The sequence below is a fragment of the Dendrobates tinctorius genome, unplaced genomic scaffold (assembly GCF_039654945.1).
Source record: "Dendrobates tinctorius isolate UK_male_01 unplaced genomic scaffold, ASM3965494v1 ptg000054l, whole genome shotgun sequence".
Classification (NCBI taxonomy): Eukaryota; Metazoa; Chordata; class Amphibia; order Anura; family Dendrobatidae; genus Dendrobates; species Dendrobates tinctorius.
The window spans coordinates 12,983,762-13,007,376 of record NW_027361722.1 but is presented as its reverse complement, the minus strand read 5'-3'; the positions used below and the strand labels follow the sequence as shown (position 1 = coordinate 13,007,376).

Below are 23,615 nucleotides of genomic sequence, written 5' to 3'. Positions count from 1 at the left end.
GGTCTGTTGCGTCCCCTATTCCACGCCTAATATTACTTTGGAGTAACGATTGTACACGAGCCAGTATGCATGGCCACCAAACCACAAGTGGACAATTGAAATTGATAGAAACCACATAGTGGTGATGAGTTCTTGAGAATTTTCATTATCCCACTACTAGATTTGTTGGCAATGGAGATATGTTCCCTTGACTGTTGAATATCGCTTCACCATTTGTTGGTCTAGTCTGGACTTGGCATTAACCTGGAAGATGGTTGGAAGATGTTCTTCATAGTTGGCACCAGAAAAATGATTTGGAAATGTTCTTCATGCTTGGTGCCATGAAGATGATTGGGAGCTGTTCTTCATAGTAGGTACCAGGAAAATGATTGGGAGATGTTCTTCATAGTAGGTACCAGGGAGATGATATGGAGATGTTCTTCATAGTAGATACCAGGAAGATGATAGGGAGATGTTCTTCATAGTAGATACCAGGAATATAATTGGGAGATGGTCTTCATAGTAGGTACCAGGAAGATGATAGGGAGATGTTCTTCATAGTAGGTACCAGGAAGATGATTGGAAGCGATTCTTCATAGTAAATACCAGGAAGATGATTGGAAGCGATTCTTCATAGTAGATACCAGGAAGATGATTGGGAGATGTTCTTCATAGTAGATACCAGGAAAATGATTGGGAGATGTTCTTCAAAGTAGATACCAGGAAGATGATAGGGAGATGTTCTTCATAGTAGATACCAGGAATATAATTGGGAGATGGTCTTCATAGTAGGTACCAGGAAGATGATAGGGAGATGTTCTTCATAGTAGGTACCAGGAAGATGATTGGAAGCGATTCTTCATAGTAAATACCAGGAAGATGATTGGAAGATGTTCTTCTTAGTAGATACCAGGAAGATGATAGGGAGATGTTCTTCATAGTAGATACCAGGAATATGATTGGGAGATGTTCTTCATAGTATGTACCAGGCAGATGATTGGGAGATGTTCTTCATAATTGGCACCAGCAAGATATTTTGGAAATGTTCTTCATGGTTGGTGCCAGGAAGTTGATGGAGAGATGTTCTTCATAATTGAGTTAAGAAACTTTCCCGATTTAGGTGGTATAAGACGATAATAGGGAGATGTTCTTTGTAGTAGGTACCAGGAAAATGGTGTGTAGATGTTTTTGAAAAAATCTCAAAATTGTTCCAGCTTCTTCAGATAAAATCCAAGGTTTATTAGGTTTATTTAATCAGTCCATATAAAAGGGGACGCATTTCGATCTTAACAAAACAATCGTTATCTGAGCCTTTCGGACACCTGCTACAATTGTTGGTGAGCTGTCTTTCCCTTTTGTTTCCTTTATGCTCAAGGTTGGAAATGTTCTTACACGATTGGTGCCAGAAAGATGATTGGGAAATGTTCTTCATAGTAGATGCCAGGAAGATGGTTGGGGGATGTTCTTGGTACCAGGAAGGTGGTTGAGAGATGACCTTTATGGTATGGATCTTAGTTTCTGTGAATGGAACTCTATGTTCTTGCATGTTTTTCTATTGCAGAGAATCCTGAGCTTCCATATTTGGGCAAACACTCGAAGAAAGTCCTCTTCTATTTTATCATGACCCCAAAAATAAACAAAGAGCCATAAAACGTTCAGACAAATTTGCAAACAGGGCTACACTGAAATACTGAGTTCCCGACCCTGATAATAAGTGGTCATAATTCCCAATGACCATGGTCTTATTTCCAGTTGGAAGCCAATCCCAAATAATAGAAGCTGTGATAGATAGAGGGGGGGTTAATGTTATCAACTCCACGGAACAGCAAATGGTTCTGTTTATGTAGCCACTAGCCAGCCTTTTGCCTTAAGGTGAGTCCATCCCAGAATAGTGATGGCTGTCCACAGGAAGGACAAGGAATCATTTTCTTATGGCTGAAGAGACTGATTAATTACTAGACTGAGAATCCTGAGCCCCCTGTTCCTCCAGTCATCACCACCAGAGTGTGAGGAAGTTTGCATGGAGTTTTTGGTGGTCAAGCATTTGGTAATGAAGGTAGTGGAGTCCAGCGCAGAGCTTTTTTGGGAGAGCCAAAATTTGGGGATTTTTAAAACAACGTTGTAGCAAACCCCAAGGAACACACAAATTACAAATATTATCTTTATCGGATTTCAACCTGGGACCTTAATGTGTTAAGGAGGCTGGAAACTGTGTAGGGAAAAGGAGGCATGATCACAGAGGAGGATGATGGAGGAGTATTCGGCACCGTCCCATGAATGTGGTAGCGCGGCCTCTCAGGTGTTTAGAACAAGTGGTAATGAAAACTGATAACATAAGTATCTGCAGACATGTGGAGTAAATACGGTGTCATCCGAGACGAATGGGCCCGGAGCGCCCACTGCAACCAGTCACTGACTCTCTACCTCCTATCCACTCATGTCGGATGATATTACGCTGTGTGTTAAATCCTTTCACTAGTGTTTAATCCCTGGGAGCCATTGTGTAACTCCCATTAATGTCCACGATTTAGATTTAAAGGGATTGTTCCATTTTAAAGTTAGAAAAGTTCTTTAACTTTCTTATGTACTTTTGAGTTCCTATGTCTCATGACTTATCAATATATCTAGATGCTTGCCGCCATTGTATAAGAAGTTTGCAATCAGAGAGTGAAAACCTGTAGAAGCCTAATAACTACTACAGCTGATGCTTTGTTACAGTTGTATCTACAGACTGATACATTTTTGCCTGCACCGATACAAAAAAACAGCACACACAAGATAAATTATCCTGTCTGCAGTCCTATGTAAAAATATTGATGAAACACTGCTGTATCTACGCATCCATCTATAGCCATTGTGTTGAATTCTGATGACTTGCTTGCATGTATTTTAATCTCGGATTGTGATCTATGAACGTGAGCGACCATTTTATCTCCCAGTGACGTCATCCCCCTTCTTATGTCTTTCTCCCTTAGTTCCCCTTGTGTTGAAAAGCTGCGCAGAGTTTATCGAAGAGCACGGGGTCGTGGATGGTATCTACCGCCTATCAGGAGTCACGTCGAATATACAGAAGCTAAGGTAACTTCTGCCTTCCTATTTACAAACATCCATTCTTTTTAATGACAAGGAAAAGAAAAAGAAACAATTTACTAAAAACAGGTGGCGCTGTTCCATTGCTGTCTATGGCAGAAATGTTCCTTCCGCAAAGTGGTGAAAGGTGGTATTGCAACTGGTAAATACAACTTCATGAAAACTTTTAAACAAGGGACATTGGCACAACAACACCTATGCCTTAAAGTCCGGATTATCTTGTTAATCCAGCATGAGATGAGTTCTGCTGGATTATCTAGGAGTGGGACATTATCAAAATCCCAATGGATATGGGATAACTTTGGAAAACACTTTAAGGTGTTCACGAGCCAATCAGAACACAGCAGAGCAAATAATAGAGGTTATTAAAACTATCTGTTACCCATACTAACCAATCAGAATGCATCTATTTCACCAGACCCCTTCCCACCCTTTACATTTTTTAGTTTTGGCTTTTGTTTTTTTTTCTTCTCTCCTTCCAGTACGATTGCGGCGATACCAAAACTTGTCAAGGTTTTTTTGTTTTACTAAATTGGTGAAAGAAACTCAAAAAAAATTTGTTAAAAAAAAATGTAGTTTGTGTCGCCATTTTCTGAGACACACAATTTTTTTTCATGTCTCCGCCCATGCAGCTGAGCGTAGGATTGTTCTCATGTAGCGAGTTGTTGTTTTTCTTGAGATCGTTTTGAGGCATGTGAAATGCTTTAAGTGCTTTTTTTTTGTTGCTTTTTTTGGGAGAAAAGGTGGGGGCCAAAAACTACGATTCTGGCTTTTTGATTTCTTTTTGTCTTTTCTGTGTCTATCTTACGGGTTAAATAAATCTATATTTTAATACTTGGGACTTGGCGATGCTAAATATGTTTATTTTTTTACTTTTATTTATTTTTTATAACTTTTTTTAGTTTCTGTAAGTGACACGAACCAGCGATCATCTGAAAAAAAAAAACTGCAGCTTGCTGATGGTTTCCAGGCAGCAACAGATACTTTTTTTTTATCTGTATGATATTTTATAGAATAAAATAAACTAATGACAAAAAAAGGTATCACCGCGGTGCCAGCGACTACAGAACCAACACTAATCACATCATTAATGAGCCTCCAGTATTATCGGGGTCGGTGCTAATCGTGTACCATAGCGGATAGGATGTAGGTCAGTCTTCTGCAAATTATAATTGGGTGCGCTCACACAGGACCATCTGCCGGCCCGGTGCCCCGCCAGCCCTGTTTGTCTTCTAATTACCAGATATTAATAACTTAATTATCCAGGAAAAGAAATCCTGAAAAACGACCTAAATGTGAATTATTGCTCCAGTTATATTCGCAGCACTACAGTCCCCATCGTGTGAGAGTTGTATTACGTGTTGGTCTCAGCCGGTTCCGTCTTCTTTTTCAGGCAGGAGTTTGTCTCTGACCAATGCCCGGACCTGACCAGAGAAGTTTACCTCCAGGACATTCACTGTGTGGGGTCGTTGTGCAAGTTGTACTTCCGGGAGCTTCCCAACCCGCTGCTCACCTACCAGCTGTATACCAAGTTCACGGTAAGCCTCCGTCTGCTCTGCTGACATCTTTGTGTCCCGTGGGGGCCCGTCAGAGAAATCGGACATTACACCCATCCTGAGCCCGGTCCCAGATTCATCTCTACTAGTTCTAGCTTCTGAATTTTGGTTCAACAGAAAAATTCAATCAATCTATTTCCCGGGCCTGCTCAAAAGGGTCCTTAACATAATATTTTGTTGCACGACTTTTAGAGCAATCACTGCAAACAAATGATACACATACACCTCTTGGAGAGACTTCTGCCCCCGTCCACAGGTATTTTGGCTCCTCATGAGCCATTGTCTTCTTGTGTCTCTGGTGTGGAGGCGTCTCCTCCAGACTGCAGGTCTCTGCTCCATCCACAGATGTTCAGTACGATTTAGATCAAGGTTCACAGAAACTTATTCAGAAGAGTCCGATGTTTTGCTCTGAGCCGTTCTTGGACGTTTTTCGCTATTTTGGGTCATTATCCTGTTGGATGACCCATTACCTGCGGCTTGAACCAAGCTTGCTGACATCACCGGAGAGTGACGGATGGTTTGGTAGTTATTACCGGGAGTGTCCTCTTCTCTTGGCACCAGGGCAGTTTTACATTAGGGAGTTGGCACTGCTATGTTTAGATCATGTTGGCATCTGGTCCGTGCCCATGGCAGGACACCTCCACCATGCATCTATTAAACATCACACCCACTTTTACTAATATTCACTATAGTCTCAGAAAAGTCAGGTTATTCAAATTACTACCTACCCCTTTATCTGAAATGTCCTAATTTCCAGAGGACGAGATCTAGTCCATTGCTTTTGGTCTATTTGCTCAACCATTGATCCTGTTGCATTGAGGCTTCTCCGCTGGCTGTATATACAAGTATATATAGTGTACAGAAAACAAGGGCTCTATGTTTGCTCGTCCCTCATATTTCCTTGCAGCTGTTTCACGATCCATATTTATAGCTCTGGTATTTAAAGCCACATTTCACGCTGAGACCCCCACTCCGCCTCTTCTCTTTTATGTAAAGATTCTTCGAAAATGCCACAGACTTCCGCCATAAGCCCACATTTCCCTGTAATGGAGAAGTAGATATATATATATATATATATATATTATATAATTTGAGTACTACAACACCCAACAATTTTTGTTAACCTTACTCCATCCATAAAACTTCAGGGGATACATTTGTTTCTCTCTCTGCTGTAAATGATTAGGATACAATGTATCAATTTATTGTTCTCTTATCAAACAATTACATTTAAAGGGGAGTTCCACTTTAACCTGTAGTCTGGCATAGACAAGTGTGTAAAGATCACATTGTCACATTGGTGGGGTCGTTGACGGCCACAGTGCCCCCTTGTGGTGCTAGTTAATACCACCGCACCATTTACCATGTGGGGCAGATGAATTTGGTTCTTCGGCTACTTTTCCTAAGCCTTATATGTAGGAAACATGGTCTGGGCCCCGTCTTCCCAGGGGCCCCACTCTGATAGACTTGAACCATCCATATACTTCATGGACGGCCATACATCTGAATAACCATCATGTAATACTCGATTTTCTCTGCAAGATCAGCACAAATAATTCAGACGATTACAATGATAATGGACAGTTGTCTCCTGGTATTTGCCCGCTCCTGCAGTCTCCCATCCACGAGGTACCATCCATCAGTGACATACGGCCGGGGTCATTAGTCTGCATTGGGCTGTGTAAATGTTATAGACTGGAGCATAGCTGTGACAGAACGGGGCAGATCCATCCCCACCAGTGTTTACACTCCACATTCAGAACATTCCTGGTTTCTCCCTTTTCCATCATGCCCTGAAGTCTTTGCCAGCTTGGCGCGCCACCGTATATATCTGTCTCTGGCTACACGGTCCAAGACACACTCATAAATAATCTGCCCATTACTGATTAACGACCGCACAGCCTTCATTATAGAGGAAACGTAACCAATATATTCACAACCAGCTGCCATAATGATACATTCTATGTACACAACACACACAACATGCACAACACACACTACAAACACACACAGCGTACATACACAACACACTACATACCTACACAACGTACAAACGCAGCACACACTAAATACATACACAACGTACACACACAACACACACTACATACATACACAGCGTACATACACAACACACACTACAAACACACAGCATACACATACAACACACTACATACATACACAGCGTACATACACAACACGCACTACAAACACACACAGCGTACACACACAGCACACTACATACATACACAACGTACAAACACAACACACACTAAATACATACACAGCAAACACTAAATACATACAACAGCATACTACATACACCATACACATTAAATACATACACAACACACACTACATATTGTACATACACCATTGTTGTGAGTTCATTTTCCCCTTCACCATTGAGGTCTGATGAACTCCCTCTTCTGGTGAAGGAAGGTAGTGAGGTTGATTACCAAGCACCTGTGCAGGATGATGATGACTGGGTGACTGGAATTGCTGACTGGATATAAGGCAGCCGACGCCCTTCTGCCTTGCTGGTGATTTCTCAGAGGGATTCTAGGAGACCAGTCTGATTCCTGCTCCTCAAAAGCTAAGTTTTCTGCTCTGCTTTTTGCATTTGTGTTTTGGTTTTGTTTTGCCTTGTTTTTCTGGATTTCTGCCTTTCCCTGCTGGGGTGAGCTGAATTCCTTTTTGCTCTGTCTTCAGATAATACCTGAGTACTGATATAGTCTTTTTGAAGCCTAGCGTCTTCAGGGCTTTTTTCCCTTTCAGTCTGTTGGCTCTTGTTTTGATGGGGTTTTGGCGGATTGCAGACAGCAGCTTTTCTATCCTTTCCTATTTAGTTAGCTTGGGCCCCATCATTTGCTCAGCCTATCTTTCTATCTGTTGTGAGTGTTTTTTCATCATGCTTCACCGTTATTATATGTTGGGGGCTGCTTATTGCTTTGGGGTCTGCTCTGGGGTAGTTTAGATTTCCCTTTCTGTCTTTAGGCTATTTAGTTCTCCGGCTGTGATCTAGGGGTCTAGGGCACCGTAGGTACCCCCCACGGCTACTGCTAGTTGTTGTTGATAGGTTCAGGGGTCTGCAATCCGATAGCTGCCAACTTCTCTGGTTTTCTGGACTTAGCTAGCATTTCTGTTTTTGCCTCCTACGGTGACTCATTCATAACACACCGTGTACACACACTACATACATATAGAGAGTACATACAGTACACAGCACACACTAAATACATACACAGCGTACATACACCATACACACTAAATACATACACAATGTACACACACAACACACTCTACATACATACACAGTATACACCAGGTACGGACTGGGGCTGAAATTCAGCCCCTGGCATTTGAAATCACACAGGCCCATGCTGTCCCCGTCCCCAAGCACGAGATGGGATATATTACCAATATTTTTGGTTATTGGTGTTGAATGAAGGAAAGCAAGATTTACAAGACCAATATTTCTAATGATACCCGTGTGATACCTGTGGCCTGCTGGGGTAAGTGACCGAGTCAGTGACTTTGTGCTCTGTCACAACTCTTAACAGTATGGATGTCTTGAGAACACTAATTCTGTTAATAACGTAGCAGACAAGGCAGCCCATGACCAGACAGGCCCTTCTGGCATTTGCCAGAATTGCCAGATGGCCAGTGCAGCCCTGGTGTACACACACAACACACACTACATTGATACAGATAGTACATACACAACACACACTAAATACATACACGACGCACACTAAGTACATACACTACACACACTATATACAGTGGGGAAACAAAGGATTTAGTCAGCCACCAATTGTGCAAGTTCTCCCACTTATAAAGATGAGAGAGGCCTGTAATTGACATCATAGGTAGACCACAACAATGAGAGTCAAAATAAGAAAACAAATCCAGAAAATCACCTTGTCTGATTTATTTTGCATCTCACGATACATGGTGCAAGAGGACTAAAAAAAATTAGAAAACATGGAAAAAATAAAAAAAAATATTCAGTATCGCCGTATCTGTAAAAGTCTGACCATTGAAATATAAAATTAATTAGCCCATATGGTAAAAGCTAAATCACAACTCCAGAATTGCCTTCTTCAGTCACCGCAACTCCCCAAAAAAATGCAATAAAAGTGATCAAAACGCCATATACACGTCAATTGCCTCGCAAAAACAAGCGACATTGACCGAAAAATAAAAAACGTATGGGTCTCAGAAAATGACTTTTTTTAAAGTTACTTACTGACCGAAGAATCCTGTTGCCAGGTCGTTTCTACCTCACAATTAACCCTATAAAAACAAAAGACAGAAACCATGTGATTTTTATTTTTTTTTGGGACATCTCACTATATTTGGATTTTTTTTCACTGTTTTTTTTAGCACAAGTGTTATGAATGCTGTCATTCACAACTGCAAAAAGTAAAAAAAAAAAAAAAAAGCCTTCATCCAACAATTGAGGACAAAATAAAACAAAGTTATGGCTCTTGGAAGAATGGCAGGACAAATTGAATGCACAAAAATGAAAATTTCCCCGGTCCTGAAGGAGTTAAAGGGGGAGTTAAAAAGAGCCTGTGACACAATGTATCTTGTTTGTTGCTTTGTTTCTTCCTGTAGATACATGATGCAGAACTTCCTTCTTATAGTAGAATTTTCTGGGGATTTCCTCGTTGGTGTTGATGTGTTCAGTTCTGCTCCCGTTAGGACTCAGGTGAGCGTAAACCTCACGTCAGCGCCCCGCCAGGAGACGTGGCCCCGATCCCTCCCGAGTGTGGACTCTTGGCAGCGCTGGCCGCGATCAGCACATTATTATTATGTCTCACACTAAACCTCCGTTGCGGCCTCTGGAGACGTTTCATTTCTCCAGAAAACTTGAGAATCTTCCGAGTATTTCTGAAAACAATTGTCCTGATTTTCTAACACCAGAAAAATAAACAGACGCTAAATGCATCTGGCCCCGATCCCCGACTGCCGAGAGAGTTTGGAGAGCGTAACGGGGATTACATCAAATCTACAATTAAAGGGGAAAATTACAAAACCAGTCGGGTAAGGTCCACTGTAGCTTAAAAAGGATCATGACAAAGTTTCACTTAAAGGGGCTGTCCACTTTTTAAAACACATTCCAAAACAAATACCTAAACAAATCTCAGCAACCGGACCGTCTCCACACCTCTGTATGCCGCACTGTTCTCCCCCACTGTTCATTCTCATGCTTTCTATTATTCTTAATTTTTCATCCATCTCCTCTGTTTCCTTTTTTTGTATTTTATTGCGTCCATAATAAATGAATTCTTCCATCCTGGAATTTGAGCTAACGCTGAATTTACTCAAAGATACGCAGAAAATTCTTTAGCTTTAACCACTGATGTTATGGATAAATTGTTTCTTCTTGACACATTAACATGTCTTCAGTGACGTCTCCTTCATTGTCCCGATAGATATCTGTCACCAGACTTGGACTGGCCTACAGGAGAACAGGAGGATCCTCCGGTGGGCCCCCATGTAGTGATGGGTTCTCCACACCACCTATATGAGAAGTAGTTGGCACAATACAAGTACAGACAAGGGCGTCATCTCAACATTCATTTAACTACCCCTATAATATAGAAATATAGGCAAATTTGTGAGTGAGGGTAATGTGATAATTGCATGTAGCTGAACAGTGGGCCACCAGACTCAGTGGTGGCCCACCAGCATGCCAGTCCGGCACGGTGACTGTCGCCTTCTCGGTATCGACCTTTATCTCTTTCTTGAAAGCACATTTCAGGTGACTTTTCAGAATAAGCTGCCGTGTTTGCACATGAGGGGGATAAGGCTTTTTCTGGACATTATGTGACTTGTTTCCTGTATTCTTTACCCCTTTTCCCCTCTATTTCTAATTTCGAGTTGTCTCTTGGAGAAACTGATGTCTCCCATACACAGCACACACAGACATGAGGGATCCTTGCTCTCCTATCTCTATGTATTTCATGTTACACATCGATACTGAGAACTGTAGCTGTGAATCCATCTTTGGGGTGAGATAAAACACTTACTAGACAGCGCCAGAGCAATTTCTTATTCGCTATGTTCCTCCTCCTCCTCGTAAACTTCCATAAGCAACTTTAACCTGATTCCTTAGTGAGAAACATTTGGTAGTGAGTCAGTGAGGTTCTAAGAACGTGAGATGTAAACGGGAAGCAACACAAAATGTTTGATACCAGCAGAAAGTGTCTAAGCACATAATCCACAGGGCTATGGGTATGTCACCAGTCTCATATCCTTATACTCATTCCGCCTGTCTGTATTTTTTGGACTTTTTCAATCCGTATGTAGTGTGTCCATAGGACCAGTGAGACCCTCAGGTTCAACCATTTCTTGTATTTCTTGACATTGGGCTTCTGAAGTCATTATAGAATAAAAGTTGTGTGACTTTCTAATATATTTCTTGTACAAAAATACTTCTCCCGATCTAGTCCTGCTCACACAGCTGAAGATTTGTAACATTGTCTAATTCCGGGTAATTCTTCTTTGCCAACAACTCAAATCTGTTTTCGTTCCAGAAATTTGAGCTCAGTTTTTCCTATTTGTGAATGAAAGCGAAAATGTTTTTATTTTCTGGCATCAAGCGGACAATGAAGGTAACCGAAGTCGAAAATATACTAGGGGGTCTTTATACCTTTTCATCTGACTTATTTTAGCATCTGTTGAAAAATAAAGCTAAACCAGGACACACCCTGTAGAACCGCTATTAATCTGTATTAATGGGGTCGTCCAGCTGATTTTGCTACAGAAGTAACGGCCCGTCACACGTTTCCTCGGCAGTGGCCGCTGCAAGGAAAATGTAATATTACATGGAGCTCATAGGGGGATCAGTAGGAGCAGAAGGATCCATATGGCAAGGGGATCCCATAGGGGAACAGGAATGCATATTGGGGAATCCATATGGGGAGTTGAATATTTATAGAGAAAGGGATGCATATGGAAGGGTGATCCAATATGGGGGAGGGGGATCCATATAGGAGAAATATATATAGGAGGGAGATCAATATGGAAGGGTGATCCTTTATGGTAAGGGGAATCCATATGGGGTGGGAGATCCATATACTAAGGGGCATCCATATAGGGAGGCAGATACATAGCAGAGGAGAATCCACATGGGAAGGGAGATCCTATATGTGAAGGGGAAACCTATATGAGAGTGGAATCTATATGGGGAGCGAGATCCATATGCTAAGGAGGATCCATTTTGATTCGGAGATATATTTGGGGAGGGGGATTCATGTGGAGAGGGAAATCTCTATGGGGAAGGGGATCTATACGGGGAATAGGATTCATATGGGTAAGGGGGATCCATATGAGAAGAATCCATATGGAGAGGAGAGGAATGCATATGACAAGGGGATCCATATGGGTACGGTGGATCCATATGGGATTAAGGATCCATTTGGGGAGAGGGATCCATTGGGGGGAGGATCCATATGGTTACGAGGGATCCATACGGAGAGAAGGGGATCCATATGGGCAGGGAGATCCATTTTTTTGGAAGCAGATCCACGTTTGGAGGAAATCCATATGGAGGAGAGGAATCCATATGGCAAGGGAGAACCATATGCTTTAGCAAAAGAACAGCCTGGAATTGCTACTATGTAGAAACTTTACTGCAACAGTGAGTACAATAAACCTGAGAACAGTCACTACTTCACGGACTCTTCTTAGGTTTTCAAGAAGTTTTCCTTTAAATTTGAGATAAGACGTCTCCGGTATTTTCTATTAAGCTCTGTATCCAGCATTGAGTGCTGCTCGTCTAATCTGCGAGGAATCAAATCAAGAAGAAAAAGAGTAAGACGGCGCCCGATAGATCTTCTGCTCGCTAACATGCTTACTATGCCAAACTTAAAGGTCAGAAGCGTCAGACTTCACAGAATCCCGCAGATAAAAGCGGAAAACAGCCGGAGTGAATTTATGACGGTATCTGCGACTGACCTGACAGAACCTCGGCTTTTATGTTGTGGAATTAAACATTTATTTTTGCTTAAAAAAGAAAAAAAAAGTGAACCACAGCACAAACTGCAGCGACAGGATACATCGCCGTGACGGAGAATAAAACTCCCATTTGCAAAGCAATCTAATCAGGCCAGGCTTTAATAGAGCAGCAACAGAGATAAAGGATCTAACGCGTTTTATAGACTCAATCGAAAAAGTTATTAACTTCAAAAAAACAAGCCTTCCGGAACGGAAAAATGTCAGCAAATGTGTCTCATAGCTGTGACTGCATACTGTTATACTACGGGAGGGAGGTAGTAATCCAGTGACTTTACTGGCACTCGATTATTATCAATTTTATAGGGGCTACCCCGAATTTTATTGTTACAGAAGAAGATTAAAATTCATATGGCATCTCCAGGGAAGGGGCATTCACCCCCCGCCCCCTCGCACAGGATATCTTAGGACATCCTGTGACAAAGAGCTTACAATCCTTGAAGTAGAATTACATAGTTGACGTATGGGGTAAAAGGAAATTAATAATAGCTAAGAAGTGACAAAGCTAATTAAAACTCAATTTAAAATCAGAGGCTTCCTGTTGTGCCCAGGTGATTGAAACAGGATATCTGCTGTGGGAAGAAGTCAGAAAGTCTAAGGTTTGTAGATTGAAGAGGCAGAAGGTGTTTTGCTGAAAGATTCTCTTGTAGACCACTCTCTTCAATGGTCAGATATGAATATTGGGATTATTACGAGATACAGATTTTTGGCTTCGTAGTATAGGGACCAATGAGACGCATTAACTAGAGAGAGCTACACCTGTTATATTTAGGATCTATGTAATTGTAAAATCATGATAAAAAAATATGACACCAATGTCGGAGACCTTCAGAGGTCCTGGAAATTTAAAATCTCATAATTTTCTGAAACTGAAGCCACATCCCATTACCAGCCCTTGTATGAGTCATCAAGGGGAAGTGTGTGGGTGTGACTTAGCAGCTAATAAAAGGCAAATTCCAAGTTTTGGACCTTGCCAGTACTTTGAGGCACAGTTCACTGTGGGTTCTGTCCGTTTTCTTGGAGTGCCTCCCTCCACTAAGCTTTGAGCCTTTGTTGTGACATCAGGGTTAGTAAGTTTCTTTTGTTTGTCCTTTTATTTTCTGTAATCATATATACCTTATTGTTTTGTCCCTTTTGTAGAATCTTTTGTATATGTTTTATAAACACTGCCTATCTTTCTGGATTAGAATCATACAATCATAGAATCGTAGAGTTGGAAGGGACCTCCTGGGCCATCTGGTCCAACCCCCTGCTCAAATCAGGATTCGCTAAATCATCCCAGACAGATGTCTGTCCAGCCTCTGTTTGAAGACTTCCATTGAAGGAGAACTCAACACTTCTCTGGCAGCTTGTTCCACTCATTGATCACTCTAACTGTCAAAAAGTTTTTTCTAATATCTAATCTGTGTCTCCTCCCATTCACTTTCATCCCATTGCTTCTAGTCTTTCCTTGTGCAAATGAGAATACAGATGATCCTTCTACAATGTGATAGCCCTTTAGATATTTGTAGACAGCTATTAAGTCTCCTCTCAGTCTTCTCTTCTGCAAGCTAAACATTCCCAAATCCTGCAACCTTTCCTCATAAGACAGGGTTTGCAGACCGGTCACCATTCTGGTCTCTCTTTTATGAACTTGCTCCAGTTTGTTGATGTCTTATTTAATATGTGGTGCCCACAACTGGGCACAGTATTCCAGATGAGGTCTGACCAAAGACCTCAATATTAAATATAAAATGTAATAGTTCTGTTCCTTTCGTTCTGTAAACCGCACCCCGAAGCCATAAGCTACCTGTCAGGTGTCCAATCGGCCTGTAAACATTTGGTTGTGGCAACATATAATCTTTCTTGGGTTATTTTTATTGGATATATTCCATGCATTGGAATCTGTTGTATATATGGTTAGTTTTCCAATAACTGGCATAGTAGTGGAAACGGCTTTGGATTCCTTCGTTAATCGTAGGTCAGTTGTGTAATTGTCCTGACAATTGGGGAGCAGCAGAGGGCTGTTCATGACATAAAAGTAATAGGGTGGTTTAGCGTGACCTCCCCCAGCTGTAATCAATGTAAATTATCATTGTTTGGAGTTTGAGCAAGAGGTTGGACCCTCACCATTTAGCACAAATAAGGTGCCCTACGCATATTGTAACTCAATATGGCAATATTGTTATGCACATGTGGTAATAAACCCAGGGGTGAAGGATTTAGCTAAGAAAAACTGCATAAACCCCACCCGGTTCCTGTACAGACTACAGTATCCAGAAACGCAGACGGTAGCATTTTCCAGCGCAACCTCGATAAACTCTTGAGAGTAAAACTAGAGAAGACAATTCAGACCTGGCTCCTTGTAAGGCCGTCGAGTGTATCATGCACCTCCTAAGGAACCAATGACGAATGTAGCACCAGAAAGAAACCAAAGCAGTACACTTATCTGTCTAGCCTAGATACTCAGCAGTAGGACTAGTACTCCCAGCAGGATCCACTAGAGAATATCACCAGCAGAGAAGACCAGCAGGGGGAAGGTTTAAATAGTAGCACCTGCAATGAGATAGGACAGGCTAATTAACAAATAAAATACGCCTGCTGTCCTAAAGGAATGGACAAAGGCAAAACATAATCAGCATCCAGACAGTGACAGAATCTACTGTGGCTCAGCGGAGAGAGATGCCGACCACAAAGCACATGACCGCCGAATTGACTGAGGCATGACAAATAGATTATATACATGATTTTTTCTGCTAGTAGCAAGGCATTTGATAAACATTGCATTGTTTTTGAGGCAAAGATTGATCAAATATGCTTCTGGTAAGTTGTACGGAGACCTGAATCGGCAAAAAAACTAAATCAAGAACATAGGAGAAAAAGTGATACCGAGTGCAACTAAGTATGATGTGTTCATATAGCAAAGTGGGGCTACAGGATTGGTTTGGTATTGAGACTCCAATAGCTATGTATCTGGTTTCAGCCTTGCAAACTTTGGCATATCTGCCTGTGGGCACCATGAGGAATAAGTGAAATCCGGGGTCTCTGAAGCTAAATACATGCACTTCCATCATCTAGAAATTCCGAATGGATCATGTTCTTCAAGGCAATTCTAACCAAGACAAGTGAAAGATTTAGACATTTTTGAGGATCTTAGTAGGCACCATGGATGCTCTATTGGGAACCAAAAAGTAAGCTGGACTTTGCCACATTTGGTTTGCCTGGAAACAAAAATCTTCAAAAGTTCATTTCTGCTCAAAAAATCGTGATGACCACCTCTCCTTTTATGAACTTCGGCAGATTCCAAGGCTAATCAGTCTTTGAAGCTACAAAATGATCTATGGTAACCTAATCTATGCTTGATGATGGAGTAGACAGTGGCCAAGTTAGTGAAGCTGGGCCTGGCCACGCCACACTGGCATTGCCTGGAATCATATCTACATCCTACTCAAGACATGGCAATAGCCACCTGTCCTTTGATAAATTTCGGCAGATTGTAGTGCCCATTGGGCTTCGAAGCCACAAAGATATCTGAAGCAACCTTATCCATACTTGACGGTGGAGTAGACAGGGGTCAACTTGGACTGTTATCCATATACTCTATGTCTGGAGCTGGCCATTGCCACCTTGGTATTGCTTTGTATCTAATCTTTTTCCTACTGGAAAAATGTGCACGGCCAACCCTCCTTTGATAAACTTCACAGATTCTAGTGCCCATTGGGCTTGGAAGCCACAGAGAGATATGAAGCTACCTTAAACATGATTCATGGTGGAGTAGACAGGGTCTACTCTGTGTGCGGAGCTGGCCCTGGCCACATTGACATTACCTGGTATCAAATTTCATTCCTACTGGAGAAATGGCCATGGCCAACTTTGGTATGATAAAATTCAGCAGATTTTAGATCCCATTGGGCTTTGAAGCCTCAAACAGATCTGAGGCAACTTTATCCATGCTTGACAGTGGAGTAGACAGGAGTCAACTAGGATTCTGTTACTCACATATGCTATGTCTGGAGCTGGCACTTGGCACATTGACATTACCAAGTATAAAATCTCATTCCTGCTGGAGAAATGGCCATTGCCAACTCTATTTTGGTAAATTTCAGCAGATTTTAAGGGCCATTTGGGTTTGGAAGCCACAAAGTGTTCTCGTACAACCTTTATTCTTGACGGTGAAGTAGACATGGGTCAAGTCAGACTGTGACCAATATACTTTGTTTGGAGCCGGTCCTGGGAAATTGATATTATCTCATATGAAATCTTGTTCCTTCCGGAAAAATGGCCATGGCCAACTCTCCTTTGATAAACTTCAGCGGATTCTAGAGTCTATTGGGCTTGGAAGCCACAAAGAGAACCGACAAAACCTAATCTATGCTTGATGGTGGAGTTGACAGGGTTCAAGCCAGACAGTTACCACATACACTATGTTGGGAATTGGTCCAGGGCACATTGGCATTGCCTGCTATCAAATCTTGTTCCTACAGGATAATTTAATTTTTAAAGCCTATAGATGTTCACAAAACCATTGGGTTCAGGTTTCTATGTTTTGAATATTCTCTCATGGGTTCCCAAAATTCTCTAAAATCGAGGTGTATTTGTGACTACTTCTTCATCAGAACCTTTTGTGAGGACACCATTCCAACTTTTGCTTCTAGGCACCATAATTACCCTACGGGTCCTAAATTTTAAACATTGATGTCATATGAGCTCTACTCATTGTCACATTCCAGTTGACCATCGACAATGTCATCTTGCTCCTTTTCTATGGTCAAGGTGATGATGAGATCTTCTGGATTTCAGAAATTCTTCTCAGAACATATTTCCATGGACATGATTTATATTTTTGTTTTCCAAAGCAGACATAAAAATTGTACTGCCTAAACATTTGCAGCAACATAGCTCGGGACACAATGCCGGCGTGGAGGATTTTGAAGTCATAAGAGTCTCTTTAGTCTCTTTGAACAGAAGGAGATCTGTGCGCCTCACGATTTTCCGCACTCGTGAGAATAGTCAATGTCACCGATCAGGATCCTTGAGATGTAGTATGCGGCTGTTCACATCCTAAGAGGGTCAGTGATTTTCCAGATTATGATATGAAGGTTTTGTTATGCAAGTCTATTGTTTTTGTAAATTTTTTTTTTTTTAGTTATTTCTCTCGAGAGAAGATGTCATGAATGACCATGGATGAATCGCTATACTTATTCATATCGCCAACAGTAGATTTCAAGGATGAAAAAATGAAGGTCGCCCGCCAATACTGATAGAAAACAATAAATTAGCAGACTGTAGATAATTGTAGAATATTTCACATTCACTTTCTTTATATCGCCCGTGGCATACCTAGGCGGTAATGCTCCCGCTACCAATACAAACACCATAACATGGCCCCAACTTTGTCAGAGGAGACCTTAGGGCACCTTTGGCATCGGTCCTTGGTTGTGACTTCTCTGCACCCTCTTTAGCTATTGTATCCTTGCCAAAAAAGAGTTGTACGGTGCACTGTCGAAACCTCCCAGAAAAGATCTATTCCGAAAGTCTTCTAGTGCCTCACACCGAGGAGCTCCTTCATCAGACCGGTCATTCAGAGGGAATGGACCGAGGCATGACTGGGACTTCGACTAATGGAAGGGGGGTGATTTTGGGGAAAATTGTTATCATATGAGGCAACAATTCAGTTGGTCATCCCCAATCTTTATTTAGATACCCTGGCCAAGTGGATGTGGCTTGTTAGTGCCTCCTTTGGAGCTCACCTTGTCCAGCGACCTCTGGATTCACTCTGAGGACCATTCATTGTGACCTGCAGATGCTGTAGTCATCGGAGACACCTAACTGTGCGATCAGACTACACTGGAATTCTTCGTAGTCTGTAGAGGAGACACATAGGATTGCAATGGAGCTTTGTGCACAAAACGGTAGAAGGTTTTTAATCTAAACTATTTATATTGCATCATTTTTTTTATTAGAGATGCACAAGTGTACACCTCCATTTGTACACTCCCATGCCTTTAATACTCCTCAACGTAAAACTGTTTTAAGGCACTTTAAAGGGTCACTCCTATCTTCATAAATGGGTACAAGCTATATTGCATTTTCCTGCTAATTCAAATTTTCAGCCGTTCTTGAGTTATTATTTTTTTCTTTTGTTTCTAACTAGTTGCCTTGGAAACCGACCACTGCAGCTAGACATCTGAACATGTGCAGTGCTTACATGCACTTTTCCACTGACTTCCTAAGTAATGTTTTGAAGCTGGCCCAGATCGCAGTTCCCTCCTAGTCCGATCCAGCTTCAGTGCTGTGCTTGCGTGCTAGTCTGAAGAGGTGGTCTGTCTCCTAGGCAACGAGCTGTAAGTGGTAATATCTCAAGAACGGCTGCAAATTTTGACAAGCAGCAAATTGCAAAAGTGCTAGTTTTTACAAGCTGTATCCAAAAATATCCATCCTTAAAGATAAGAAAAATCCCTTTAAGGAGTCATTACAGGTTCAGAATCCCAAGTACTGAGTGTGCGACCTCACCCATTCATGTAACATGCAAAAATATGTGCCTCCATATAAAATCCTAGGCACAGAGGTATATAGTACATGTCCATAGCTTCATATTATGGTTCTACTCAATTCATGATCACGGTCCATAGATATTTTGGGAAAATTTGGTCCTCATTGGGTCTGGTATAATATTGCTTTCCTCCCCCCACAGGAGGTTATGCTACATACTGCAGCTGCATGAATGCCATCATTTATGGTATATAAGACTGTGATATCACTTGTGCAGGGCAGGAATCCCAGCAATGCCTCCTGTGACCGCACAAGTCAGCGGCTTTACTAAGAATCCAATAAAGGACGAGACATTGAGATTCCGAGCGGTGAAAGTGCGACGTTCAGGCGCTAAGTAAAGGCTTATCGCGGAGCGCATACATCCTCCACAAAGACCGCTCACGTGTTCCGCCTGCAGCCTCGATCCCACCGCTGCGTAGAAGCTTTTATACATGTTCCAGAAAGGAACGCGCTTCACAACAATTCTCCGTCTTATCCACCACAGAAATTTATTGCTAAGCTTAAAAACTAACAATAAAAAGTGGATCTAAAAAAAAATAAAAAAATAAAAACAGAAAAACAGAAAAAGTAAAATAATAATAATATGACTAAAAGAGTAATATGTGGAATCTATATATATAATTGCCTTGAATTGTCTGTCATCCACTTCCGTCTGGATGTCCCCGAATCCCACAATCCACTGCGCTGCACTGGAAGTATGCAGACTGCCATTTTGGTACACCCAAGTGATGCCGCCTGGATCCAGGACGCAACGGCGATCTCGTGCTCGGATCCATGCCACCGCTGTGATCCCAACCGCCCCTGGGATCCCAGTTGCCACTCGGATCCAGGCCGCCGCTGCGATCATGAGGCTGTGAAAGGGGTGTAACGAGGGGGTATAACAAGAGGGGTGTAATAAAGGCGGTATAATGAGAGGCTGTAATGAGGGGGGAGTAATGAGAGGGATGCCGCCGCCGGACCCCCTGCCTGACTACACGCGCCGGAACCCGCCGCTGCCTGCCCACACACCTCCGTGCAGTCACAGCTGGCAGGAAAGACCGCTGCTTGAGGCCTGTGCTGGAGATTAGGTGCGGCCACCCTCTGGTAGCACCGCACACCATCTCCAGCACAGGCCACAAAACACCGTCTTTCCTGCCGGTTGTGACTGCACGGGAGTGGGTGGGCCGCCACCCCAAGCGCCACAAAGCTGCCCCCATCGTGATGTTACTGCCCTCCCGATGCGATAACATCGGGCACACATCTAGCAGTATATAAAATTCTACTAATGATTAATAAAAATACATAAGTCCTCTATGGCAATAATTCCCTTTGCATATTTTGTAAATGTACAACATTCAATGTCAGGATCACACGTACGCCGCGGAAAATAGTGTTGAGCATTTGATTTTTAACAAACAAGCGGTACTAAAAACAAGGGAAAAAAATGGTAGATATCTTATCCAGAAGCAAAGTGCATGATCAATGGCTGGAGGCAGCTTGCTGACACAGAAACCTTCCTCATACTGAATGAAGCCTAGCTCAGAAGACAACAGCTCCCCGTCCCCCTACCGATCACACAATTCTCCTACAGGCAGTGTTACATTACATGACGCCAGGAAAGATGTAAAGCATAGTGGCTGTAAGACCCCCACAGTGGGAGAAGCTTTTCTTAGCAGCCCACTTCTATTGCTGTCCCATTATATGAAAGAGGAGACTTTATTAGGTCCCATGTATTTTTTTTTTTTAAATACATCTTTCTATAACGATGATTGCCCTATTTTTTTTGATCTCCCAATTCCCTGCTTTCCCAAGTTGCTTCCATCCACTGTCACCACTGTCACCACTAAGGGGAGCTTAAGAGCTAACAGAATTGAGATCGATGACTGCAATAAGCTCAGAAGCTCCCCCTACTGGTGGGCGGAGGTGGCTAAGATTATAATATTCAAGCTCTATGTAGCAATCGGCTTCCAGCACATAACTGATGTGATGATGCTATGAATTCTTGCAAGAATGGATAGAAAAAAGGCATGAAAGGATTTTCACAAGCTGCTTTATTGATAAATATACATAGACGACATTCAGTATAACAAGAAAATAATACAAAATATCTTACCGTATATAACTGAAAGTGATAAAAATGACATTTTACTTATTTTCCAAGATATTCAGAGACCAGACTATAAAACAGACCTATTTATTTCCATGATAACAGACTACGAAGGAGCCGTGTGATTCTATGGTCTCATGTTCTATTCCTTCGGTCCCATCATGTTTTTCCACATTATATATGGAGGCTTATCAAAAACAAACTAGGCTTTGGTAAAACGAGCTGAAACTTTCATAGACTTATTGTTGGGTCATTCTCATCCATCTTCACCCACAAGTAAGATGTCCAGAAAATCTTCTTACACACCATTTTCCTTTCGATGTCTCGGGAGTCTTTATTCATAGGGATCCGAAAGATTTGTAGAGCTGCACTCACTATTCTGCTGGTGCAGTCACTGTGTACGTACATTACATTACTGATCCTGAGTTACATCCTGTATTATACTTCAGAGCTGCACTCACTATTCTGCTGGTGCAGTCACTGTGTACATACATTACATTACTGATCCTGAGTTACATCCTGTATTATACTCCAGAGCTGCACTCACTATTCTGCTGGTGCAGTCACTGTGTACATACATTACATTACTGATCCTGAGTTACATCCTGTATTATACTCCAGAGCTGCACTCACTATTCTGCTGGTGCAGTCACTGTGTACATACATTACTGATCCTGAGTTACATCCTGTATTATACTTCAGAGCTGCACTCACTATTCTGCTGGTGCAGTCACTGTGTGCATACATTACATTACTGATCCTGAGTTACATCCTGTATTATACTCCAGAGCTGCACTCACTATTCTGCTGGTGCAGTCACTGTGTACATACATTACATTACTGATCCTGAGTTACATCCTGTATTATACTCCAGAGCTGCACTCACTATTCTGCTGGTGCAGTCACTGTGTACATACATTACATTACTGATCCTGAGTTACATCCTGTATTATACTCCAGAGCTGCACTCACTATTCTGCTGGTGCAGTCACTGTGTACATACATTACATTACTGATCCTGAGTTACATCCTGTATTATACTCCAGAGCTGCACTCACTATTCTGCTGGTGCAGTCACTGTGTACATACATTACTGATCCTGAGTTACATCCTGTATTATACTTCAGAGCTGCACTCACTATTCTGCTGGTGCAGTCACTGTGTGCATACATTACATTACTGATCCTGAGTTACATCCTGTATTATACTCCAGAGCTGCACTCACTATTCTGCTGGTGCAGTCACTGTGTACATACATTACATTACTGATCCTGAGTTACATCCTGTATTATACTCCAGAGCTGCACTCACTATTCTGCTGGTGCAGTCACTGTGTACATACATTACTGATCCTGAGTTACATCCTGTATTATACTTCAGAGCTGCACTCACTATTCTGCTGGTGCAGTCACTGTGTACATACATTACTGATCCTGAGTTACATCCTGTATTATACTCCAGAGCTGCACTCACTATTCTGCTGGTGCAGTCACTGTGTACATACATTACTGATCCTGAGTTACATCCTGTATTATACCCCAGAGCTGCGCTCACTATTCTGCTGGTGCAGTCACTGTGTACATACATTACATTACTGATCCTGAGTTACATCCTGTATTATACCCCAGAGCTGCACTCACTAATCTGCTGGTGCAGTCACTGTGTACATACATTACATTACTGATCCTGAGTTACATCCTGTATTATACTCCAGAGCTGCACTCACTATTCTGCTGGTGCAGTCACTGTGTACATACATTACATTACTGATCCTGAGTTACATCCTGTATTATACCCCAGAGCTGCACTCACTATTCTGCTGGTGCAGTCACTGTGTACATACATTACATTACTGATCCTGAGTTACATCCTGTATTATACCCCAGAGCTGAATTCATAAATCTGCAGTCTGCTTGTTCAGTATATACATATATCTTCACTGGTGATTGCCATTACTCGTCCTAGTACCCTAGTTTTATCTATATACGGTAGTTTGGAGTTTTCGTGTTATGAGACCTCCATGTCACTGTGCAGCTGATTCTGCCCTGTAATCTCTGTAAAGGTTTGAATTTAACTTGCAGGGATTACAGAGAGTTTTGTGCAGATCCATAGGGAGTCTCTGGCCAGTTCATGCCTGCAGCCATGGTATGGGTGTCATGTCCCATCAAGTGTACTCTGCTTATCTGAATGACGGGTTGGAAAAATGCCTGTATGCTTCCAGTACTGAGACACTAATGCTGCAGACCTCCCAGCAGCTGCTGGACTGTGACATCACTTCATACACAATCTCTCAAATTCCAGTCTCAGAATGAAGGACAACTCTAGAAATGACTGCAAGTGCAAGATAA

The 23,615-nt window shown here is 42.0% G+C and overlaps 1 protein-coding gene across 2 annotated transcripts in view; it reads left to right on the top strand.

Moving 5' to 3' along the window:
* The window catches only part of ARHGAP31 (Rho GTPase activating protein 31), a 164,127-nt gene that overhangs the window by 96,074 nt on the left and 44,438 nt on the right, over positions 1–23,615 (top strand). Inside the window, exons 1-3 of one of the 2 annotated variants that reach the window (XM_073577096.1) lie at positions 1,356–1,481; positions 2,955–3,057; positions 4,463–4,607. In XM_073577096.1, coding sequence (XP_073433197.1) covers positions 1,439–1,481; positions 2,955–3,057; positions 4,463–4,607 — 291 coding nt within the window. In that variant the 5' untranslated portion in view covers positions 1,356–1,438. Of the gene's footprint in view, positions 1–1,355; positions 1,482–2,954; positions 3,058–4,462; positions 4,608–23,615 lie in introns of those variants that run through there. The other variant, XM_073577095.1, reaches the window with a different exon arrangement.